Source organism: Zea mays, chromosome 3, assembly GCF_902167145.1.
Source record: "Zea mays cultivar B73 chromosome 3, Zm-B73-REFERENCE-NAM-5.0, whole genome shotgun sequence".
NCBI classification, from domain to species: Eukaryota; Viridiplantae; Streptophyta; class Magnoliopsida; order Poales; family Poaceae; genus Zea; species Zea mays.
In genome coordinates, this window is record NC_050098.1 from 9,734,782 (window position 1) to 9,756,332 (window position 21,551).

At 41.0% G+C, this 21,551-nt stretch overlaps 4 protein-coding genes across 4 annotated transcripts in view; 2 read left to right on the forward strand and 2 right to left on the reverse strand.

Moving 5' to 3' along the window:
* Window positions 1-2,677: 2,677 nt before the first annotated feature.
* LOC103634453 (uncharacterized) lies at window positions 2,678-3,579 on the forward strand. Its single transcript, XM_020550702.1, has 3 exons — window positions 2,678-3,174; window positions 3,293-3,448; window positions 3,514-3,579. The coding sequence occupies exons 1-3, from the start codon at window positions 2,707-2,709 to the stop codon at window positions 3,577-3,579; spliced, it is 690 nt and encodes a 229-aa protein (XP_020406291.1). The 5' UTR covers window positions 2,678-2,706.
* Window positions 3,580-4,274: 695 nt separating this feature from the next.
* On the forward strand, window positions 4,275-6,487 carry LOC103651746 (uncharacterized). Its single transcript, XM_020550663.1, has 6 exons — window positions 4,275-4,560; window positions 4,646-4,726; window positions 5,116-5,240; window positions 5,325-5,505; window positions 5,594-6,208; window positions 6,299-6,487. The coding sequence occupies exons 1-6, from the start codon at window positions 4,474-4,476 to the stop codon at window positions 6,401-6,403; spliced, it is 1,194 nt and encodes a 397-aa protein (XP_020406252.1). The 5' UTR covers window positions 4,275-4,473; the 3' UTR covers window positions 6,404-6,487.
* Window positions 6,488-7,120: 633 nt separating this feature from the next.
* Window positions 7,121-9,502, reverse strand: LOC103649668 (protein FAR1-RELATED SEQUENCE 4-like). Its single transcript, XM_008675402.3, has 7 exons — window positions 9,293-9,502; window positions 8,735-9,198; window positions 8,385-8,652; window positions 7,953-8,293; window positions 7,812-7,877; window positions 7,595-7,729; window positions 7,121-7,523 (listed from the first exon to the last, which is right to left on the reverse strand). The coding sequence occupies exons 1-7, from the start codon at window positions 9,456-9,458 to the stop codon at window positions 7,170-7,172; spliced, it is 1,794 nt and encodes a 597-aa protein (XP_008673624.2). The 5' UTR covers window positions 9,459-9,502; the 3' UTR covers window positions 7,121-7,169.
* A 1,761-nt stretch (window positions 9,503-11,263) lies between these two features.
* Window positions 11,264-21,551, reverse strand: part of LOC103649669 (protein SUBSTANDARD STARCH GRAIN 4, chloroplastic) — a 31,195-nt gene continuing 20,907 nt past the window's right edge. The window contains exons 14-23 of the mRNA XM_008675404.4: window positions 18,564-18,839; window positions 18,386-18,451; window positions 18,112-18,243; window positions 15,640-16,461; window positions 15,198-15,478; window positions 13,383-13,615; window positions 12,905-13,143; window positions 12,612-12,803; window positions 11,801-12,073; window positions 11,264-11,694 (exon numbers count right to left, since the gene is read on the reverse strand). Of these exons, the coding sequence (XP_008673626.2) occupies window positions 11,548-11,694; window positions 11,801-12,073; window positions 12,612-12,803; window positions 12,905-13,143; window positions 13,383-13,615; window positions 15,198-15,478; window positions 15,640-16,461; window positions 18,112-18,243; window positions 18,386-18,451; window positions 18,564-18,839 (2,661 nt within the window). The 3' untranslated portion in view covers window positions 11,264-11,547. The remainder of the gene's footprint in view (window positions 11,695-11,800; window positions 12,074-12,611; window positions 12,804-12,904; window positions 13,144-13,382; window positions 13,616-15,197; window positions 15,479-15,639; window positions 16,462-18,111; window positions 18,244-18,385; window positions 18,452-18,563; window positions 18,840-21,551) is intronic.

Consider the following 21,551-nt stretch of genomic DNA (forward strand, 5'->3'; position numbering starts at 1 on the left):
GACAGCAGTTGCAATTATTATTTGTTTAACATATTTTTGGACATAGTTATATAGAAGTTGCAATCACAACAGACCCACAGTTGTAATTACACCAGACCAGTAGTTACAATCTTGTTTGTTTAACAGATTTTTGGACATAGTTATATAGAAGTTGCAATCACACCAGACCAGCAGTTGCAATTACACCAGACCAGCAGTTGCAATCATATTTTTTAACAAAATTTCTCAGAGTTATTCAGTACTTGCAATCACATAAGAGCAACTCAGCAGTTGCATCCACACTACACCAGCAGTTGCAATTACAACACACCATCGGTTGCAATCATTTTGTTTACATTTTTTAACAGATATTTGAGTAAAATTATACAACAGTTGCAATCACACATAATGCGGGCTTGCAATCCCACCTAATGCGGGGGACAGGGAGGCACGCAGACAGAGAGGCGCGCGGCGGCGCGAGGACAGGGAGGCGCTCGACGGCGGTGGGATCTAGGTTTAGAGGATCGGATGAAGAAGGAGGAGACGGCGGCGGCGCGGGGATAGGGATGCGCGCGGCGGCGGCGGGGGCGGGGAGGCGCGCGAAACAGGACTTACGCCTGGGTGCATTCAATATAGAGAATGCACCCAGGTGCATTTTAGCAGCGCCGTATATATATATATATATATATATATATATATATATATATATATATATATATATATATATATATATATATATATATATATATATATATATATATATATATATAGTATTTAGAGCCCTGGGCTCTCTCTAACTACAGGAAGCCCCGACCAGACACCGACCAGGTGCTCTGACCGGCGCGCACGCTTTACTGGTTTACTGTAATACACCGTTACGTCAATTATAAATACGAGTTATGCTCCTTTTTGTTACCGTTTACACTCTTTTGGTGTGCGCACGTCTCGCGGCATCCGGGCCCACGAAAAGATCGTGTTCCCGCATTCTAGGCAGTTTACGTAATCCGGGCCCACGAATCAAGGAACTGAGCCGTCGTTTTCTCAACTCAGCTCTCCCGTAACTATCGCTCCCGCCGAACCCTAGCCAAATCCGCCGCCGTATGCTGCTTCTCCTCGGCGCCCGGCGAACCCTAGACTAACCGCCGCTGTCGCATTAAGATTCTCCCCCGCAGTTCCCCCGCCGTCGCATTCTCCTTCACCCCCGCAGAGACCCGCCTTCTCCGCCGCACGCCCTCGCCTTCTCCGCCGCAAACAGGCCGTGGCCTTGTTTTTCGTCTCCGGCAAGGGCCCCGGATTCGAGGAGGCGGTTGTGCCGCCCCTGCGTTCTCCTACTCGTCAGAGACCGAGACCTCGATCTTCTCCACCGCGTCGGCCGAACGGCGAGTCCCCTACCCCGTCGCGAGGTCCGTCCTCAACGTCGAGTCCCCGACGCATTTGGCACAGCCCCTCGTCGCGTTGGGTTGTCCCCTGCACAGCTGTATCGGATTCAGCCGCCCTCCAGGCCCATCCACATTCCGGTAAGCCATCAACAACTCTTCCAATCTGAATCGTAGATAGAGTTCACATTATTATTTTGCCAATTGCTTGATTTATCAAATACCAATTCATTATAAATTTATAGTTAATTGGAGACACAAATGTATACTATGCAATCTATCACACCTTTATGCAGTTTACAATATTTTGTTTATGCTGATTTGTTGACAGAAGTATGATCCATACATCAATACATTATGCCATAAAACCTATTGCTGTTCAATTTGGGCTAGCTCACACGAAATAACCAGGTTATACATTAATTAGATGTCGCATATGAGCATAATTTTTTTGATCAAGTTAGTCTCACAAGTTTATGCAATTTACAATATTGTGTTATGTTGATTTGTTGACAGAAGTATGATTCATACATCAATACATTATGCCATAAAACCTAATGCTGTTCAAATTGGGCCAGCTCAAACGAAATAACCAGGTTTTACATTAATTTGATGTCGCATATGAGCAGATTTTTTTTATCAAGTTAGTCTCATAAGTCTATGCAATTTACAATATTGTGTTATGCTGCTTTGTTGATACATTTATGCAATGTATGGTCATGAACTGATCTGAATTGACTTTGTGCTTATCTTTTTTTTGATCCTTTACGTATTTTATGTATATGTGTTGTTTTATTTTGGTAGGAACATCAGTGATGAAGAACGTAGACCGACCACCTTCCAATCCAAAACGCATCATAATCCAGTCTACTCAGGAGTGCTTCAGCGTTGACATACCCCGTGCTCCGGCGGGGACTGTTAGACCCGAGACAAGGCGTGCTGCTGATGAGGATGATGACTTTATGCCATCATCCAAGAAGCGTAACTTGGACGACAGCCCTGGTAAAGTTTTGAAGAAGGTAGTCACTAAGCGGCGGAAAGCAGTGCCCCACCCCGACAGGTTAGATATTTATGTCTATGGCAATATATCCTTTTTATGCGTGAAATCATGTTGTCTTGATGTCTGAGTTAAACATTGTGTTGCGATTATGCACATGTAAATGTTTACAATATTCATTTTATATATTTTCCCCAGCAGAAGCTGAACGTCAGATGCAACCCCCAAGATGTGTTAGTAAGCATACAGATATTAAATGACAGACAGCAACAAGCAATTGCACGTAGGGGATTTTCTAGTATTCTTGATATGAGACTGCATGCACTCGGCAGCAGATCACACTTAGCTTGGCTGATGGAAAAGCTCGACCCCAATGACATGACAATTCGAGCTGGCCCTGGAAAGGAGCTGAAAATAACAAAGGATATGGTGCACCTAATTTTGGGTTTACCGAATGCTGGGGGAGGAACTGCATTGGGCATCGATGAAGCTGTTGTTGCCAACAATTTGAGAGCTGAACTTGGGCTATCGAAAGAAGATTTTGGGGTTACAGCTCTACAAGATCGTTTGAGGAAAGGTTCTGACGATGATTTAAGCATCAGATGCTTTTTCTTGATATTGTTCAATAGGTTGTTGTTCCCTACTGCCAGCTGGGGAATAACGAACCATGAGGTTCTTTTAACCGAGCAGATGGATCGTTTCCACCAGATTGACTGGTGTCAGCTTATTTTCAATGATTTATGCCAAGCTGCCAAGAAGTGGCATAACAGGAGCGTTACGAACGTTTCTACAACCATCTATGGATGTTCCATCGTTATTCTTGTAAGCATATCCTTTTTTTGTCTGTTACATGTACCCATAATCTTGTATGCAAAATCCATATACACGTAGTTTATGCTTTTGTTATGTCTTATAATGACTCATGTTATGCCTTTTGCAGCTGTATTATTTGGATCATTTGCATGACTCAGCGGCACCCCTGAACAAACGTGGAACACCACGAATCAAATACTTTGATAGGAATATTATTCAAGCCCTGACAAGAGCTGACAAGGGCAAGATACACAAAGGAGAAGAAGCATTTGGACATTGCTCGGTATTTTTTCTTATGTGTCAATCATTTTTTTTAGTTTTACTCCATATCTCACACATTTTTTTTAGTTCCGAAGCTCCTCAGAGACCTGCTACACAGATGTACCACCCGTTCATGCACAATTCAAGGCATGATTCTATTTATATATTTGTTTGTCATAGAATTTCAACATAATATCCAGTTATATGCTATACATTTACTTAATAATTTTCAATATACAACAGCATAAGACCAGGACCAACGCTTTTGATGTTCCTCGTCCTGACCCATCTGGACAGCACTCAATTCACATCGAACTCCCGCTCATCAGGGATTTGATATCAAGCAAGCTTAATCAGCTTCCATCCCGCCACCGCATGGGTTTCATAGAGAAGCTGTCACATTTTGATGCGGAGGTTGGTAAGGCGTGTTCAGTTATTAAACAGAATCTTCAGCAGATTGTTGAGAAACAATTCAATCTATCTGATGTTTTTGGCGAGTTAATTGATGAGGTCCTCCGTGCCGAGGCGGGTGACAACGAAGATGCTTATGATGTGCAGAAAACCACATCAAAATCAGATGATATTCTTCCCCAGACAGCTGGTTAGTCTGTTTAATGTATTTACGTCAATATAAAAAAGTTATGCAATCATTTATCCATATGGTTTTGATGCCATTATTTTTAACAATGTTTTATTTGTTTACATGACACGTACAGAAGGATGTACGTGTCCGGCCCCCCCAACTGTACCCGATATGTCTACTCCAGTTTCTCAGCTGGATACGCAGTTTATAGACACACAGGTACATGAATTACTGTTAAGGCAACAACATATTCGTGTACTATTAGAAAGTTGTCCCGATGAAGCTGATATTGATCTACTGGTTCATACAAATATAACGAAACAGAACAAAACACCTACAACCTCAGTGGTAATGTTTTTACAATCATTGTATTTTTCATTCTAGGGTTGTATTAATCGTTTTATGTAAATAGCATATAACCATTACAATTCTTTCAGGGTAAACATGGTGACGGTGGCAAGAACATGCCGACCAATACAAACGTCACTCCTAAAGCAACACCACACATGGATCCTGACGCGCCGATATTTGATGCGACACCGCAAATCAAGGTATGTCTAAACCCCCTCGTGTTTTTTCTATATTCTCATTAGCAGTTTACTAAATTTGTAATCCATTTATACCATCATTTGTTAGTCTACTGGCGGCGTACAACAAGTGGCAGAAACAGACTTGCCTGACAGTGGTCCATGCTTTGATCAGACTCCATCTGAACATGTCAGCTCAGTAATTTACATTTTCTTTGTAGTGTTCAACTTATCACAGATTTTTTACAGCCATGCTTCACAGTCTAAATTGGTTATGCATCTTACAAATCAGTGTTATGCCCATTTACATATACATATATGCTGTGTAGATGTGCATGCAGTTTTTACATAACTGCTAGCTGACTATGATAAATTACACATTCATTTATGCAGTTTGCAAGAATATTTCTTTCTCTTGATATGTATCAGTAATGGCAGCTCATTAATTTTATGCCAGTTTATGACACTTCATTCCACATACGTATATTCCACTTTATGTCAGCTCAGTTATTTTCATTTTCTTTATAGTTGTCAAAATTGTTCACAGAGTTTTATGTATATTTTCATATATATTTTTAGGTTTATGTTGAAACCGATCCAGCTACAAACACTCCACAGGTTGGCCAGGCTTCTCTTGATTCGGAGATGCAAACTGTGTTAGCTCTACGCGAATATTTGTGTGGTCTGCAATCTGACACCGGCAGGTACGAAGTTCATACTTAATCTAAATTTGTTTATATGCTTGTAGATTTACGCCACCTTTCTAATTGATTTAAAAAATTCACCAGGACCATAATAGATTATGGTGAATATTCAGCGACATGTTCTGACATATATGAATCTTTTGCCGATGGGAAGTGTCTCGACAATGGATTCATGCAGTGTTTCATCCAATGTGTTATTCATGATGCAAAAAATCAGCAGACTTCCATGAGTTCAAACAGTTTGGTTCTTGATGTTAATGTTGGGGTAAACTATTGTAACTTACATACACCATTTTCATATACAAATTAGATCAACCCAAGTACACTCACTCCATTTATATTGTTTATTGCAGTCAATACTCAACTTTGAGGAACAGGAACGACACAGTCGCAATCCTCAACCTTTTGATGAATCTGTACTCCACACACTTCTAGACAATTCATTGCCTGAGACAGATGAGTTGGACCAATACAAAGCGGTAACAATCCTATTTCATAATCCAAACACAATTCCTTTTAAATGTAACATATCACATTGTTATGCTTTTGTAAGTTACCCTGTTAATTTTATGCTTTTTTTACACGGTCAGATCATGGTCCCCATGGTAAGCAGGGGGCATTGGACATTGTATGTTGTCAACAAGGTCAAGAAGTGCATTCATATTTTAGATTCCAACCCATATGGACCAACACTTGGTGGAACTACATGGAAGGACTATCATTTTGCACATTTGGGCTCAGGTGGCAGAAAGTTACCCTGGGCTAAGGTTATTATGAGCAGATTAAACAAAGCAATACAACATGTGCGGCCCAGTTCATGTTTTCCCAAGTTTGGTAACTTCACAATTGACTTGTGCCAAAATTGTCCTAACATGGTAGCTGGATCAAATGACTGTGGTTTTTATGTCATGGGTTACATTCTATTTTATCAATGCGACGAAGGATCTTTGCGGTCAGACATAGAAGCAGTATGTACAAATTTACCATTTAATTCTACAGTTGGCCCATGGCAACACATGGAACAGAGGTATAACTAACTCAGTGTTTTTGTATTGCAGGGCAACACCAGTGAGATACGGTCTCTTGCGCTGCATTACATCACATTCCACTCGAAGAACAAAGCATTATCGCTGCTCCAAGACATCCAAAGATTCAAGGTCTAAAGGATGTAGTTTAGTTTGGTCATGTAATATATTTTGTATACAATGGTTCCCTAAACTCCAGATCAGTCATGTGTGTATATTATGGCCAAAGACCGTAGACGTTTCTTAGTTATGTCATTGACAACTTTGGGATCAGCTTTTTTCTAAACTGGCATGTTGTTCCAACCTGTTTGAAATGTAATGTCTGTTTCTTGCATTTGATTCTTCCAGGTTTCTGTACAATATTGTTATGTCAATAACCTCGAAGTATGCATCTTTTTTGACCGGACTTTACGATATAATTATTGAAAGGCTTATGCATGTTTGTACAGTCAGATTGCTGCATATGTACAGTCAGATTGCTGCATAAATGTACAGTCAGATTGCTGCATAACTGCATAACCTATCTGGACGTATGCATGTTCACGATATAATTATTGACCGTAGTATATGTTCAGTCAGTTTGCTGCATAACTGTTAAAGCTTATGACAAATTACACAGACATTTATGCCAGTTTGTATTACAAATTACGCAGAGTCATTTTTGTACAGTCATGGTTCACAGGCTTACCCTCTTATGCATTACACAACGCATATTTACGCAGGTTTTCACATACATTTATGCTAAGTACATATACAGTCAGACTACTGCATTATGTTGAAGCTTATGACAAACTACACATCCATTTATACCAGTTTGCAAGTATATTTATGATTCTTTCTGGAAGTAGACAAACGAACACAGGAATCACATTTACACAAGGAAATATTTGTATCTTATGGTCTTTTACTCTCTACCAGATGAATCATCATCTCCGACATCCACCGTTCGTTTTTTCGACGTTGATGTCTCATTCCATTGCGGGGCTGCAGCTATGAGTTTGTTCCTTGAACCAGGAGGCCGTCCTCGCTTACGTCCAGATAGGTTAGCCAATCGAACCCTATTATCCTCGACAGTTAAACACGTACGGCTGTTGTGACCATCAGCTATGCCACATTTCTGGCATTTCCTGCTCATCTTCTTAGCTCCTTTCGCACCCAATTTTAAAACTTGTTGCTCACTACTTTTGATTGTTCTTCCCTTAGGCTTGGCCTTATCTGGTCTCGTCAAGTTTACACCTTCCATATGAAATTCCAGTTTCTACAAAACAAAGATATCAAGTCAGATTTTACTTTCTCGTATGTCATCATATATTGTAGCAATGTTTTCACCTTTCTAGCTTCCACATCCATAGAACTACTCTCAACCAGCCGAATGTCAGTGTTATGTTCCAATGTTAATATCTGCATATTACATTGATCATCCTTAGTATTGCATTCATTTGTATTAGAGCCCATTAAAATTTCCTGTGAAATAAAACAAAGTCCAGTGAGGACACAAATTTTATAGTGCAGTATATGTAATACATTATAAATATCTGTTCCATACCTCGTTCCCATCATCTAATTTGCGTAAGTTGTCTATAGCCATTTCTTCTGTTTCATACGCTTCGACCTATATCATCATTACAATCATGGATCATATTCGACAAGTAATTATGCAAAATTCATAACATCACGAGGTGCGTACCTGGATGTCATCGCAAACACTTGTGCCACAACTCTCACCAGTACCTATATCAGGCTCCACACGCATCAATAACCCTAATAATTCGTCCATCATCTCTAGGGCTTTATCATTCCCAGCTTTAGACATACTCGCATGGTGTACTACTTTCATTGCTTTTTTAAGCAACATCTTCTGTCTATATGATCTAGTTTCTCCATCTTTTCCTTTCAAATTCCTATCGTCTCTTGAAAAAGCCACATCTTGATGCGCGGAGTATGTGTATCGTTGCAAAATATACTCACTTGGGATCCTTTCAATTTGTAGATGCATGAAAGCGCGTACAAGATGAACACAAAATAGACCTATAATTGATTAAACATACATTATGTCATATATTAATCGTAAACAGCTATGCATTCGTAATAATTTATAATTTTTTATAGTATAACATACCTGTATGCTCCCAATGCTTGCACTCACATGAATACTTTCCGGCATCCACATCAGCCCTTATCTTGAATTGGTGTTGACCCCAAACAATTTTATTTGATCTTGTAGTATGTTTCACCACCCAATCATGTTCCTCACCCTCTGTATCACGGTCTATTCGGTATGCAGTTGCATATTTTACTGTCTCCTGAAACCTTGTCATCACAGCTCTAGTGTATGCCCTTGCTACTCTTATTTCAAACATATACAATGTAGTTGTATCCTTTTGACCCTGCAAATTACACAATATAGTATTAATACTGTTTTGGTTTTAATACCATAAAACATATGTTTTATTAATTTTTTTCACTTACCATGCATCCTAGTGCCTCTTTGGCCTCTTTCATCTTCCTACTATGCAGTAGCTTCATCATTTGCTTTGCAAATTGATGAAGCGGTGTGTTTGCATCCACGTGGGCACTCTTCACCAACTTGTTCATGCTCTCGCTTCGTTGTGTAGAGACCATAAGACCACAATAATCTCCTTTGAAAAATGCAGGTACCCAATCTTTGCGTATGTCATATAATCTGGCAAGGGTGTTGTTCTCGTGTAGATGGAAATCATCAAGCATCATTTGCCAGGCTGCCTCGAACTCCATTTCATTCAATGGATGATGTATTATAGATTGGAACCTTGTTTTGAAATCCATGTCCTCAAATCTTGCATATAATTCATTCAAGTGGGGCATATACCTGTTTTGCACATGCCACAAACACAATCGATGTATTGTGTTTGGGAATACTCTGCCAAGTGCAATTGGCATGGCAGGGTCTTGATCTGAAATTTATAAATTTACATAACATCATGCAAGACAATATGATATCATATAGTACATGACATAATAATTACGAGCCATTTTATTACAACATACCTGTCAGCATCACTCGTGGTCCGTCACATCTCATGCATGTTTTGAACGTATTGAATACCCACTCGAATGTATCAACTGTCTCGTCTCCTAGTAAAGCAAACCCAAATATTGTGCATTGTAGGTGGTGGTTCGAACCAACAAACATGCCTAATGGCTTATCATACATATTAGTCTTATGTGTAGTATCAAAAGTAATTGCATCACCAAAATCAATGTACTCGGCTTGCTGGCTAGCATGGGACCAAAATATGCTTAAAATTTTCCCTTCTTTGTCCAGTTGAAAGTCTGAAAAAAAACTGTGGATTATCTTTCTTGCATAATGAAAAAAAAGATAACAGTTTTGACACATCATTTGCATTTCTCTCTCTTTGCCATGCTTTTTTCCTGTCAAAAAATGTAATGATTATGCACTATATCTAACTCAACACATTACGATTGTTTATGTAATATAAAATACAATTATTGTCAATGCATAATACACTTACAGGTTACTCATGTCCTGCACGGTTATTGGAACGTTTTCTGGGCCACCATGCATTTCAGTAACAAAATCCATAATGCAATGTGGTGGAATCCTGCTTTCTTGCATCGCACTAAGGAACTCCATATATTCACGATCATGTGTTTTGTTGCATTGCAATTGCCCTTTTTCTGTATCCTTCTTCAAAAATTCATGATTATGCTCATAGTTTACCAGATCAATCCGAACAGAAATAACATTCTCTTTAGCATCATCGTAGATTTTTTTGAGTTTCATCCCAGCCTTGCACTGTGTTCGTTTCGAACATGTGTTACGTATCCTTGGATTTCCAGCTACCCTTTCAGCATTCTTTCCTTCCATTGAACAGTTCAACCATTTACAATTCTTCCGCTCCCTATATTTCTTCAACGGAAATCCTACCTCGTATGCATATTGACTATAAAAATTATACGCCTCATCCACGTTACTAAATGTCATACCGACTTTAGGTATCAATCTTATATCAATATTGTCCGGCTGCGCACAGAAATTTAACATTTACGATTCAATATCGAATAAATTTAACGTAATACGGGAGTACTTACGTGGCTTTGAAGAATATGAGGTGTGTCCTGTTCATGTGGCCCAATATGTCTCATGGGGATGTGCTTCTCTGCGCCGACCACGTCTGCTGTTTTTGTGTGCTCTTCGATATGTCCAGGTGCCCTCAATGCCGCCGGAGGAGTCACAGATACACCCTCTGTGTATGGGGCGATTGCAGACAAAACAGGTTGCATGTCCATTGAAACAGACGTACCTACTGCCTCATGCGCAGATGTTACAGGGAGGATGCCATCGCCAGCGCCGGTGGTGGACATATTATTCGCCGGCCGGACCTCTCACTTCCGCCGCCGGTAACCGCCGCCAATAATTCAGATGGACGAGCGAACGTGGACGCGGCTGTAAAGTTGTTTTAGTTTCCTGCCGTAACTGCGCCTTTATTTTCGCGCACGAAAATCACGTCTTGCCTTATTCCAAAACCTGTCGTGAACGTCTTGCATGGTTTACGCTATTATGTCTCACAACGTTATGCAGTCGTAAACGTCTATCACATGCAGATATTCGTGCGCGCGATTCCTGGCATGCAAAGATTCCATTTATGCATGAGTTACGCACATTTGTACACAAATTTATGCTTGCGTAATCGCATGTCGCGTGTACGGCGGGATACGTGGTTATCCTTTGCATAAATGGCGCAGGCTGACGTCCAGTGGGCCTAAAGCGACCCGTTCGGTCTCCCTGGCTGGGGCTTCGCCCACTAATGGAAGCCCAGGGCTTCCATTACCTCTTCCCTATATATATATATATATATATATATATATATATATATATATATATATATATATATATATATATATATATATATATATATATATATATATATATATATATATATATATAAGAAACCATAGTAATACATGAGCATCTGACTAGTTGCTCTAACTGGTCAGTAACGAAAGCCAATTTCACGTATGGACAGCAACGCAAGAGACAGGAAACGTTCATTCATTTATACTTCTCTCTACACCCGACGCTAAGATCGCTACCTATTATTTACAGGCTCAGAAACTTTGTTTCCGAGAAAGAATGTAAATACAATACAACTGAGCGATTGTACACGTACAACTTATCAAAGCTTGCTTATCTACAAAAAAAACGATTATCAGGCCACCTAATCTTTGTACGACGCAGCTGCTACAACCAATTCTTGCTGTGCGCAATAACAAAAAATGAATCATTCCTGTGATGTTGCTGAATACTCGAAGAGAAGCCTATTGGATGGAGTAGACTGGAAGAGAACACGGAGCCTACTGGTTAGCTGATATATCAGCGTCCACTGCATCGCCATTTCTGAATCTTTCATTTGCCTGACGACAGAGGCCTTGCACATTGACGACAGCAATTTAGGTCAGTTTCTATCCAGTACAACACATGGCACCTTATCAGGCTAAAAGGTTCAACTTGTTTCCTTAAAAAGGTGTGTATACCTGAAGGCGTTTTCCGAGCTGCACTTCGACCTCCGTGGCAAAAGAGATATTGTTTGCCAGAGATTTTAGCGGATCAACTGTTGGATCCACAGAGAGTAAACTTGGGATCTGCGGAGCATAAACCAGTCGCCACCGTGCCTGTCCAAACTCACCCTTGCCTTCTATCCTTGGCATCAAAGTTTCCAGCGTTGCAGTTGCAAGCTTCTTGAACGCAAGCTGTCCGTCACCTTCTAATAATGATTCCGCAAGCTGCGATTCAAAAACCTTTGCAGCCTAAAAGGCAAAGGAAAGTAGGTCTAAGAACTACATATTAAAATATGATAGAAAAAGAATGCAGCAAACAAATTCTTTAATGATTTCAAAACTTCACGCGCTGTTCAAAATAATCCTTTGTATCTACATGCATGCTGTATTCAGGTTCCTAGCCTTACTTTAGCTAAATTTCAGCATGGAGTAATAGGAATAGTAGGCTGGTTATTTGAGTAATATTGTGCATTAACTAGGAGACTATCACAGCCACAATTGTAGCTCTCAGCACTGTATAAAGCTAGAAGGAAAATAAATCCAAAAGACTAAGTCTATCCAGCCACCAAAACCAATGTATTTGTGTGAGTTCCTCGTGATCTGTTAGATGCTAGTTGCCCATCATGCGCTTGTCTAAGATGGATTGAGCAAACGCCCAGCAAAAGGTACATAAAACATGACAAAAATTTACCTGATTATACAATAGTTGAAGATTTGAAACTAAAGCAAGGTGTTATTGATCCTACAGTGAAGTGACTCGGTCTACAACTCACTGCAGTAGTCTTACCTCACTAGGTGACAGAACATCCTGGTCCACAGAGCGTGTTGAGGTTACCACCAGATTGTCTTGCCACATGCTTGCTCGACTTTGGATTTTGAATTGCCATTCAGATCCAACAAGAACGAGATCAAGAACAGGATCCAAACCAAGATCAGGTTCAAATTTTGCTGCATTTAAATGATCATTTTTAAGTCTAACCTGCAATTGAGTAGAGTGTAAAAACCATCATAACCATATCAAATCAAATGTATACCTGGATAAATGAAGACATTCTAACTTCTAAGTGAAGTAAGGCTTACCTGCGTAGCTACCAGGTTGACCTCACCATTTTCAAATGTTAAGATGCCCTTAGGTCTTAGATACTTTGGATGAACCATCCCATTAAGCTCTAGGTCACCACTGACAGCAAAATTCAGAATTAAAGGATAAACAATCCTCAATTCTGGTCCCAAGGTGAGCTTCAGATCATTTAGCCGTGCATCAATGTTTGGATTAAAACTTCCATGCTCAAGAGTCTTTTCTGTGTCTGATTGATCTCCTAGTACATAGAGATGGAAAACTTTAGTTGGCTTGTCAAGGAAACAGCATAAGCGCTGGACAAAAAATGGCATATAAACAGTAAAGAATATGCCACTTATTTCATGCCAAAACTGGATTGAACTGGTTGGGCATAGTGATGTGCAACATTGCAACAACATAAGTAGTTAAGCAAAACATGTCGGTCAAGAGTATTTGGTGGCAAATATTAGTGAAGCTCAAATTTAACTGAATACATACTTTCTGCCGATGTTGACAGTGACCCCAGAATTCGTGAGACATCCTGCGAAGTGGTTGATTGGTCAAAACCAGAAAGAAGATAACTCGACTTGTTTGAAGTCAACCTAGTGACAGCAGCACCATTGCCTTTATCATGGGGCAAATATGCTTCACCATGACTCAACCGGATCATTCCAGAAAGATCTGGTCGCAAAATTGAGCCTGTAACTTGTAGCTGGCTGTCTACTTGGCCACTGCATAAGTCAACACAAAAACAACAAAACAAATGTTAAGGCTCATATAACTCCACAATGTTCCATCTTACATATTACTCCATCTAGTCACAAAATGTTACGAGCATATTCTGTAGTCTGCACTGATTCACCTATCAATCTATGAAATGTATTTAAGGTCAGGAGTAAATAGGAAACTGGAGGTGTGGCGAGAGACTCTAGAGTCCAAAAGTTTTACTTAGTAGAACTAAGACAGAATATATAAGATTTGACTTTGGCACTACTACATATGAGGAAGAAAATGTTAGTTTAGATGGTCAATTAGTGTCCAGGAAGGATACCTTGCCTTTTCAATATCTAGGATCAATGCTCAGAGAAACGGAAATATTGATGAAGATGTTAGCCATAGAATCAAAGCAGGGTGGATCAAGTGGCCTATCATCCGACGATCTATATGACAAGAGGTTACCATAGAAGCTAAAAGGCAAGTTTTATAGGATGGCATTTAGACATATTATGTTGTATGGTGCAGAATATTACCTACAAAACGATGACATGTTCACGAATAAGTGTTGTGAAAATGCATATGTTGTGTTGGATTTGTGGCTCTACAAGAAGTGATCAAGTCCGAAATGATGATATACGTGATAGGCTAGGGATAACACACATTGAAGAAAAGTTTGTCCAACACCAGTTGAGATAGTTTGGACTTTGGACATGTCCAACGGAGACCTCCAAAAGCACCAATGTGTAGTGGGGAATCAAGGTGCGATAGCGATGGAAAGAGAGATAGGGGAAGGCTGGAGTTGACATGGAAAAAAGGAGACTTGAAAAGATATAAAATACCTAAAGATTTAGCCTTGAACAAAAGTACATGAAAAACAATTATTCATGTACCTAAACTTGACTTATGGTTTTTGTTGGGTTCCAACTCTAGACTACTACTACTTCCTTGAGACTAGAAGACTTTGTTGTTGCATGTAACTATGTAAGGTCAGCATATTATTGTAAATGGATTAAATTAATCTTGAAATGCAGTACCAATTACACTATTAAAATGCCCAACCCATGATTCTGAAACGTCATAAGCCAAGAAGCTCTAATATGGAAATAAGTAACTAGCACTGTATACCCTTCTTTAATGCACTGCCAGTAAGCAATAAGTAGGAGTATTCAGACAAAACACTTTTTTTTATCGGATGTCTCCGAAGAGACCAGATAAAACACTTACCCTTTACATCCAAAACTATTTTCCTAAAAATGATGCTGTGTTAACCTTCTCATCTATTCTCTAAATCCACGTCATCATATGATCATAGTACTCCTAGGTACTTTCCCTTTTAAAATTTTTACTTTCTTCATTGCCCTTGCTTAACAAATGATACCTCTTTCATAATAAATAAGCCACCTTTTCCAATTGGTACAAATGAACGGCAAAAAGATTACTGGACCTATTTTCTTAATCCTTGTGCACAGGTCTAGAATGATCTAATTTTTGCAATCAGAGGGTGTATCTATTTTAGACTGGAGCATATGCCCTATAACTTAGAAACAGTGCAATTATTTATTTTGATAAACAAAAGGGAAAAGAAACAACAAAGACCTCAAAATATTTTTTGCTCGTATGTCCAGAACTTCACATTTCAAATCAATCTTGTCATTGGCAGATGGCTCGCTATTTTTAAGAGGTAGGCTTCCTTTCATCGACAATCTCCCTTTCCTCCCAACCCTGCTTTCCATTGAACTGATGCATAGTCTGTTGGATATGACTTGAATTGTACCCGCAAAATTTGTCAATGGTGTCCGAAGAAAAGGAGAGTTCACAATAGCCCGGTTAAACGTTGCTGATCCATCAACAACAGGCTGATCAACAGTGCCTTTAACCTTGGTAAATAAAAAAAAACACAAAATATTAACAGCAAAATTTCGAGTTAGATCCATTGTGTGTGGGGGGGGGGGTCTAAAAATTGCAGAAGCACAACTAAAGAACCTGTCATATAGACTGTCACTAATAGAACAGTAGAAATTTAAAAAGAATGAAGTACCTGCAGGAGAACATCAGCATAGCCTTGAAGCCAGTTTGCATAAGGACTCAATGCAGTTATCAGCATCATACCCCCATCCTTTATATCTGCATCTATCCTCACTTCACCTGGTTCTAGCATGTTATAACTTAAACCTTTAAGTTTTTCAGCTAATTGAAATTCCCAGCCCTCCTCTGTCTTGTCTCTCACCATTCTTGCTTCACTGATCTCATTCGATGATCCTCTGTCTCTTGCCCAAACAGGGATTCTTATGATACCTTGTTTCCCATCTGCCTCTTCTGGACTTTCCTCTATCGAGCTGTTGTCTACATAAGTGACTGGTATACTACCTTGAATGTTTACATGTCCACTTTGTATTGTCGGTTCGAAATTTGCATCAAATACGAAACGACTTGTAGGGGTAACAGAAGCTAATACTTCTGCTCTTCCAAGATCGATGCCTCCAATAGTGCCATCAAGCAGCCTTATTTGAACATCACATTCTGGTTTTGCCAGAGTACCTCTCAAGTCTCCCTCCATGTGCAAAATACCTTTGATGGGAGTCAACCATTGCCTCAGAAAATGAATTGAGTCTGTGGTTGATGATTCTATAGCCTGAACTAAAGCTGGTATAAGGCCGACTGGGAAGTTAAGCACAGCAAAGTGAAGATTTGTAAGCGGCCCAAGAATCGAACCATCAGCATGAAGGGTGGCATTATCTTTCTGGATAAATAATTTATCAAGACGCAGACCATCATTATTGCTGAATGAACCAGATGCGAGAACTCGCTGTGTCTTGTAAGTTCCCCATTCCCAATCTTCACCATTGAAATCAAAATCTGCCTGTGGTACACAAGTGTGTTATGATTGTTATGAATAGCACTCTTGATCAATATGAGGGCACTAGGCTCGAATATATACACAGATACAGAATAGAGACCATGTACAACAAGAACTCTATATACGAGACCGAATACAACAAGGATAAATGCATAGGCATCTAACACCCCCCTCCCCAAACTCCAGGTGGATTAGATACACCGAGTTTAGAGAGATAAAACCTATGCTGAGCTCTGGTCTGTGCTTTTGTCAAGAAATCAGCCAACTGAAACTTTAAAGGCACATACATCATCCTGAACCTGTGCACGCGTGATATAGGCATCAACACTAAAATCTGGCTTTGGGCAATTGGGCTGGTATAATCGTGATATGAGCCGGACGCCCACATCCCAGCGCCCCAGCCCAAACAACACAGCACGACTCAACACAGCACGACTGGACACTGGACACTGGACACTGCAGTCCTGCACGTTATACCAGCCCAATTGCCCAAAGCCAAAGCCTGCAGCCCAATAGCCGAAAGGCCAAATAGGAAAACACTAAAACACATAACCCTAAATCCTCCTTCCTTCAACGGATGACGGCTCCACTAGTTCCTTTTTTCTCGAACACGTAGGAGAACGACTCCACTAGTTCATGTTTGGCAGGAACTCGCGAGAGTAGGGCCACCGCAGAGCCCAGGGAGAAGCTGGAGGGGAGCTTCTCCCGCCTTGGCCGCCTGGAGGAGCCACCTCGAGAGGTGCAACACAGCAGCCGCCGCTGGAGATCTGGAGCACCTTCAACGCGGAGCCACGTAAGGTATCTAGCCCTACATCTTTTCATGCCGTCCGCAAAGTGACGCCTTAGAGCCGCTCTAGGTGCCAAGGCGACGCCTTGAGGTCTAAGGCGGACGCCTTAGTCACGGACGCAAAGCGAGTTGGAGTGTTGGACGCCTTGCCCCCAATCCTCGCCTTACCGCTTAAGCGTCTCTTAAGTGACGCCTTAACAACTATAGAATTTGTTAGTGCGTCCATTCTAACATGGTATTAAAGCCAGAGATCTCGAGTTCGGATCCTGATTGAGGCTTAATTTGTGCCTCTACCATTTATTTCCACGTTTGCGTCTTTCTCTCTGGTTGCACGTGAGTGGGGGTGTTAAAGTGTATAAGTGGATTGCCTACCTTCTTCCAATAGTTTAAGCTTTTGGGTTGAATTGGTTAGTGCGTCCACTCTAACAAAAGGTACGATGATCAGTATAAAAAGCACGAACAATAAGTCCTTGAATGTACTTTTCCTGAGACTGATAAAATACATGTTCACTCATGCTTTTTCCCAATTGTTTTAGAAATGTTAGAGTGGACGCACTAACCAGTTCAACCCAAAAGCTTAAGCTGATGAGAGAAGGTAGACAATCCACTTAGACACTTCAACACCCCCACTCACGTGGAGCCATAGAGAAAGGCACAAACGTGGAAATAAATGGGTGGAAGCACAAATAAAGCCTATACCAGGATTCGAACTCGAGACCTCTGGCTTTGATACCATGTTAGAGTGGACGCACTAACCAGTTCAACCCAAAAGCTTAAGTTGATGAGAGAAGGTAGTCAATCCACTTATACACTTCAAAAGAAATTCTAACAAAAAGGGCAAAGGGACAATTTCAGAACATGCTCACCATGGTATCCCCATTGCCACCTCCACTGGCATCCAGAGAGCCACGCCAATAGCCTCTTAGTTCAGCTAAGCCAGGAAATGCTATATCTTCCATTGTGTCATCATCCAACCAATCATGATAAATTTCTAATGCCTGGAGCAAGTAACAAGGTAAAGTTTAACATAAATAATCATGTCAATATGAGACCATAACCATAGCATTAGACTAGATGTCAAAGTATCAAACCATATGCCAATGGATCTACTTGACAACAACACTAGCTTTAGTACAATACCTTTAGCTGATCATTAAGACTTTCAGCATTGAACCCAACAGAATGCAGACATTGCATAAAAAGTTCCTGAAAACAAAAGGAGGGTTATATGGCACTCTGCCCTCTAATAATAGACATAAATACCAACATATATTTTATCCAACAGTAGAAAGGCATATTTGAAGGACCAAATGTGTACCTTTGATCTCGAACGGATAACTGGGTCTGTACTCCGTGAAAGAAGCCTTGCTAAAGGAAGCATTTCAGCTACTTCAGCACCAGGAACCTCTAGTCTCATCCTCCACCTGCCCATCGAAGACATTATGCTACCAAGATGCCCTCCCATTGCTTTCTCTATGAACCCATTACTCTGACTTTCCACAGGAAATCTATCACGCGTTCCAGGAAAAACATACTCCCCTTGAACCTCATATTTGCTATTAGCTTGCTCCAGGATAGATTTTTCCATAGTAATCTGCGTTTGATATTAAAGAAAAAGGATAGTGAGGGAGAAAGAGAGGGTTCCAAGATACCAAGGTTTTAAAGTCGTCCGAGCTAGTCCGAGCTCGATTAGGGTCTCCGACTCGAGTAGAGTGACTAGATAGCGATTAGTCGTCCAAGTCGCCGACTAATCGCGATTAGTCGTCCAACTAGGGGTTATGGTCGACTAGTTATGCCTGTTTTGGGCCACTAATCCGACCTTTATTATGTGAGTCGGCCCACCATCTGTACACAACACAAACGTTGTTTTGCCCTATGCCCCTGCTTGTACCAATACGGTACGCACTGTTGCGCGTGTGCTCTTACCTAGCTCAGCCACCCCTTCTCTAGCGTCGCCGCCCCTTTACCCATCGTCGCCACTCTCCTCTCCTGCCGCCCTGTGGTGCTTTGGTGGCCCTCTGCTCAAGCAGCAGTTGCGCTCCCTCCATCGCGTGTCGGTTGTAGTCTGCAGAGGCCCCCTTCCAGCGTGTTCCCGTCCTCCTCTGTTGTCTGTTTAGAATTCAGAGATTGAGATGAGTACCTCTTCAGACGGTAATTGCTCTGATATTTTGGTTGTTCAATGTTCTATGTTCACTAACTGAGCAGTATTGTGCCCGCCTTGGCCTCCTCTTGAGTTGTGCTTCATTTGATTGTTGTGCCACTACATATGAGAATAGGAGGCGACGTAATAATGTTGAAATCATCTTCCCAGAATCTGTGTTGCCCCAGCCCTAGAACGATGGCAGTGGCACTGGTACAGTTCATGCAGTCATGCAGTCCAACTAGGCAGCTACAGATATATATATTCATATATATTGATATATACACACACACATATTGTCATGTTATAGGTGGACGACTATAGGACGACTAGGAGTCGACCAGGCTCGACTAATCGAGCAAATCGGCGACTAATCGCGATTAGTCACCTTATCGGTGCTTAGGCGACTAGAGTCGACTAACCGACTTTAAAACTTTGCAAGATACTAAGATAGCAATTAAAAGTAAGACAAAAACCTTGCTAGAAATGGATGAATAATGATAGGAAAAACCTATGGGTGCATGATGCATTCACACCATACACCAATTAATTTGTGCTAACAACTGCAAATTAGTATCACTCCTAGAGATCAAAAGCAGAGTAAAATTGATGATTGCTGAGGGTATATACGTTTAAAGAAGAGTATGGTCAGAGATTTAGAGCATAATAAGTGACTTGTTTCTACAGTGTGAGCATGTCCCCGATTCTTTGGCTTAGTGAAGGTGATGCCAACATAGAACAGTGGGTGCCTTGCTGCCTGTAGAAAAAAAGGCGGGCATGGCTGGGTGCCTGGGTCGTGAGGCGGCCTCTCCCTGTTGCGTGCCCTTGCACCTAGTGATTAGGTCATGTCGTGGTCAGTTTATCTTTTTTCACAGGCACAAATGTATATTGAGAACCAAAATGCTGTGAGTGTTTGTACTTTGGGGTTTCTATTCCTCTCATCATACAACGATACACAGCTCTCCTATGGTTCCAGAAATTTTGTTTCTACAGTGTGCATATCAGTATACACTTCCAAGGATGTGTTACTAATTATTAGTTATTTTGTATTCCAGAACTCCACTGTATAGATCAATCTAAGTTCCTAGCAGAAATATCATCGCTTCTATAAAACAGCATGCCTCAAAAGATGGGTAGAGAGGTTTGCAGAGAGGCTTCCAAATTGGAAAGCACACCTCCTTAACCTTGCTGCAGTGCTGCTGGTAGGACAGCTCTTGTGTGTTTTGTTCTTTCAGCAATCCCCATCTACCTTCTCATTGCAATGAATACTCCCAAGTGGGTGATAAAAGAAACTGATAAAATTAGAAGGGGGTTTATTTGGAAAGGAAGGAAGCTGGAGGCAATTGTCTGGTTTCTTGGGAAACAGTTACAAAGTCTATCTCTCTTGGGGGTCTTGGGATCCCTAACCTGCAGTTTAAGAGCTGCGCACTGCAAGCATAGTGGTTATGGCTGGAAAAAACTGACCCAAATAGACCATGGCAGGGTCTTAACATTCCTGTGCAGCAATAGGTCAAAGACTTACTTGCAAAATCTGTGATATCTATTATTGGGAATGGGTCAGCACGCTGTTCTGGACTGACAATTGGTTGCATGGGGCCGCAATCAGGGACATTGCACCAGAAGTAGCTGCCAAGGTGGGCAAAAGAGCTCTGTCCTCTACAACCGTAGCTCAGGCCCTTGATAATTTCCGCTGGGTCAGTGATATTAGAGCTCCTCTTTCTCTGTTGGGCCTTCAACAATATTTGCTGCTTTGGGATTCCTTGAGGGAGGTTCATTTATCACAGGACCCAGATCAACATAGATGGAGACGTTATTTCAGGAGTTTTCTCTTCTAAATCATGTTATCAAAGCTTGTTTGCTGGTTCAACTCCTTTTCAACCGTGGAAAAGACTTTGGAAAACCTGCGCTCCACCAAAATGCAAATTCTTTCTTTGGTTGGCTATGAAGAATAGATGTTGGACTGCTCACAGATTAGAAAAGAGAGATCTTCCTCACCCGGTGGTGTACCCCTTATGCGACCAAGAGCAAGAAACAATCCAACACCTCCTAATCTCCTGCATCTTCGCTCGTCAGTTCTGGCACATCTTGTTATCCCCTTTTGGTTTGGGTCATCTCACGCCAGTTGTTGATGCTCCTTCCTTCACAGAGTGGTGGAAACGGGTGGAG

What these genes read in the sequence shown, in the direction of transcription:
- LOC103634453 (XM_020550702.1), top strand. Translation starts at nt 2,707, where the DNA reads ATGGAAAAGCTCGACCCCAATGACATGACAATTCGAGCTGGCCCTGGA. An exon ending in GATGTTCCATCGTTATTCTT is followed by an intron (nt 3,175 to 3,292) that starts GTAAGCATATCC and finishes TGCCTTTTGCAG; the next exon opens with CTGTATTATTTGGATCATTT. An exon ending in AAGCATTTGGACATTGCTCG is followed by an intron (nt 3,449 to 3,513) that starts GTATTTTTTCTT and finishes CATTTTTTTTAG; the next exon opens with TTCCGAAGCTCCTCAGAGAC.
- LOC103651746 (XM_020550663.1), top strand. Translation starts at nt 4,474, where the DNA reads ATGCCGACCAATACAAACGTCACTCCTAAAGCAACACCACACATGGAT. An exon ending in ATGCGACACCGCAAATCAAG is followed by an intron (nt 4,561 to 4,645) that starts GTATGTCTAAAC and finishes ATCATTTGTTAG; the next exon opens with TCTACTGGCGGCGTACAACA. An exon ending in ATCAGACTCCATCTGAACAT is followed by an intron (nt 4,727 to 5,115) that starts GTCAGCTCAGTA and finishes ATATATTTTTAG; the next exon opens with GTTTATGTTGAAACCGATCC.
- LOC103649668 (XM_008675402.3), bottom strand. Translation starts at nt 9,458, where the DNA reads ATGTATGATAAGCCATTAGGCATGTTTGTTGGTTCGAACCACCACCTA. An exon ending in CAAGCATTGGGAGCATACAG is followed by an intron (nt 8,294 to 8,384) that starts GTATGTTATACT and finishes AATCAATTATAG; the next exon opens with GTCTATTTTGTGTTCATCTT. An exon ending in TGGATGTGGAAGCTAGAAAG is followed by an intron (nt 7,524 to 7,594) that starts GTGAAAACATTG and finishes TTTGTTTTGTAG; the next exon opens with AAACTGGAATTTCATATGGA.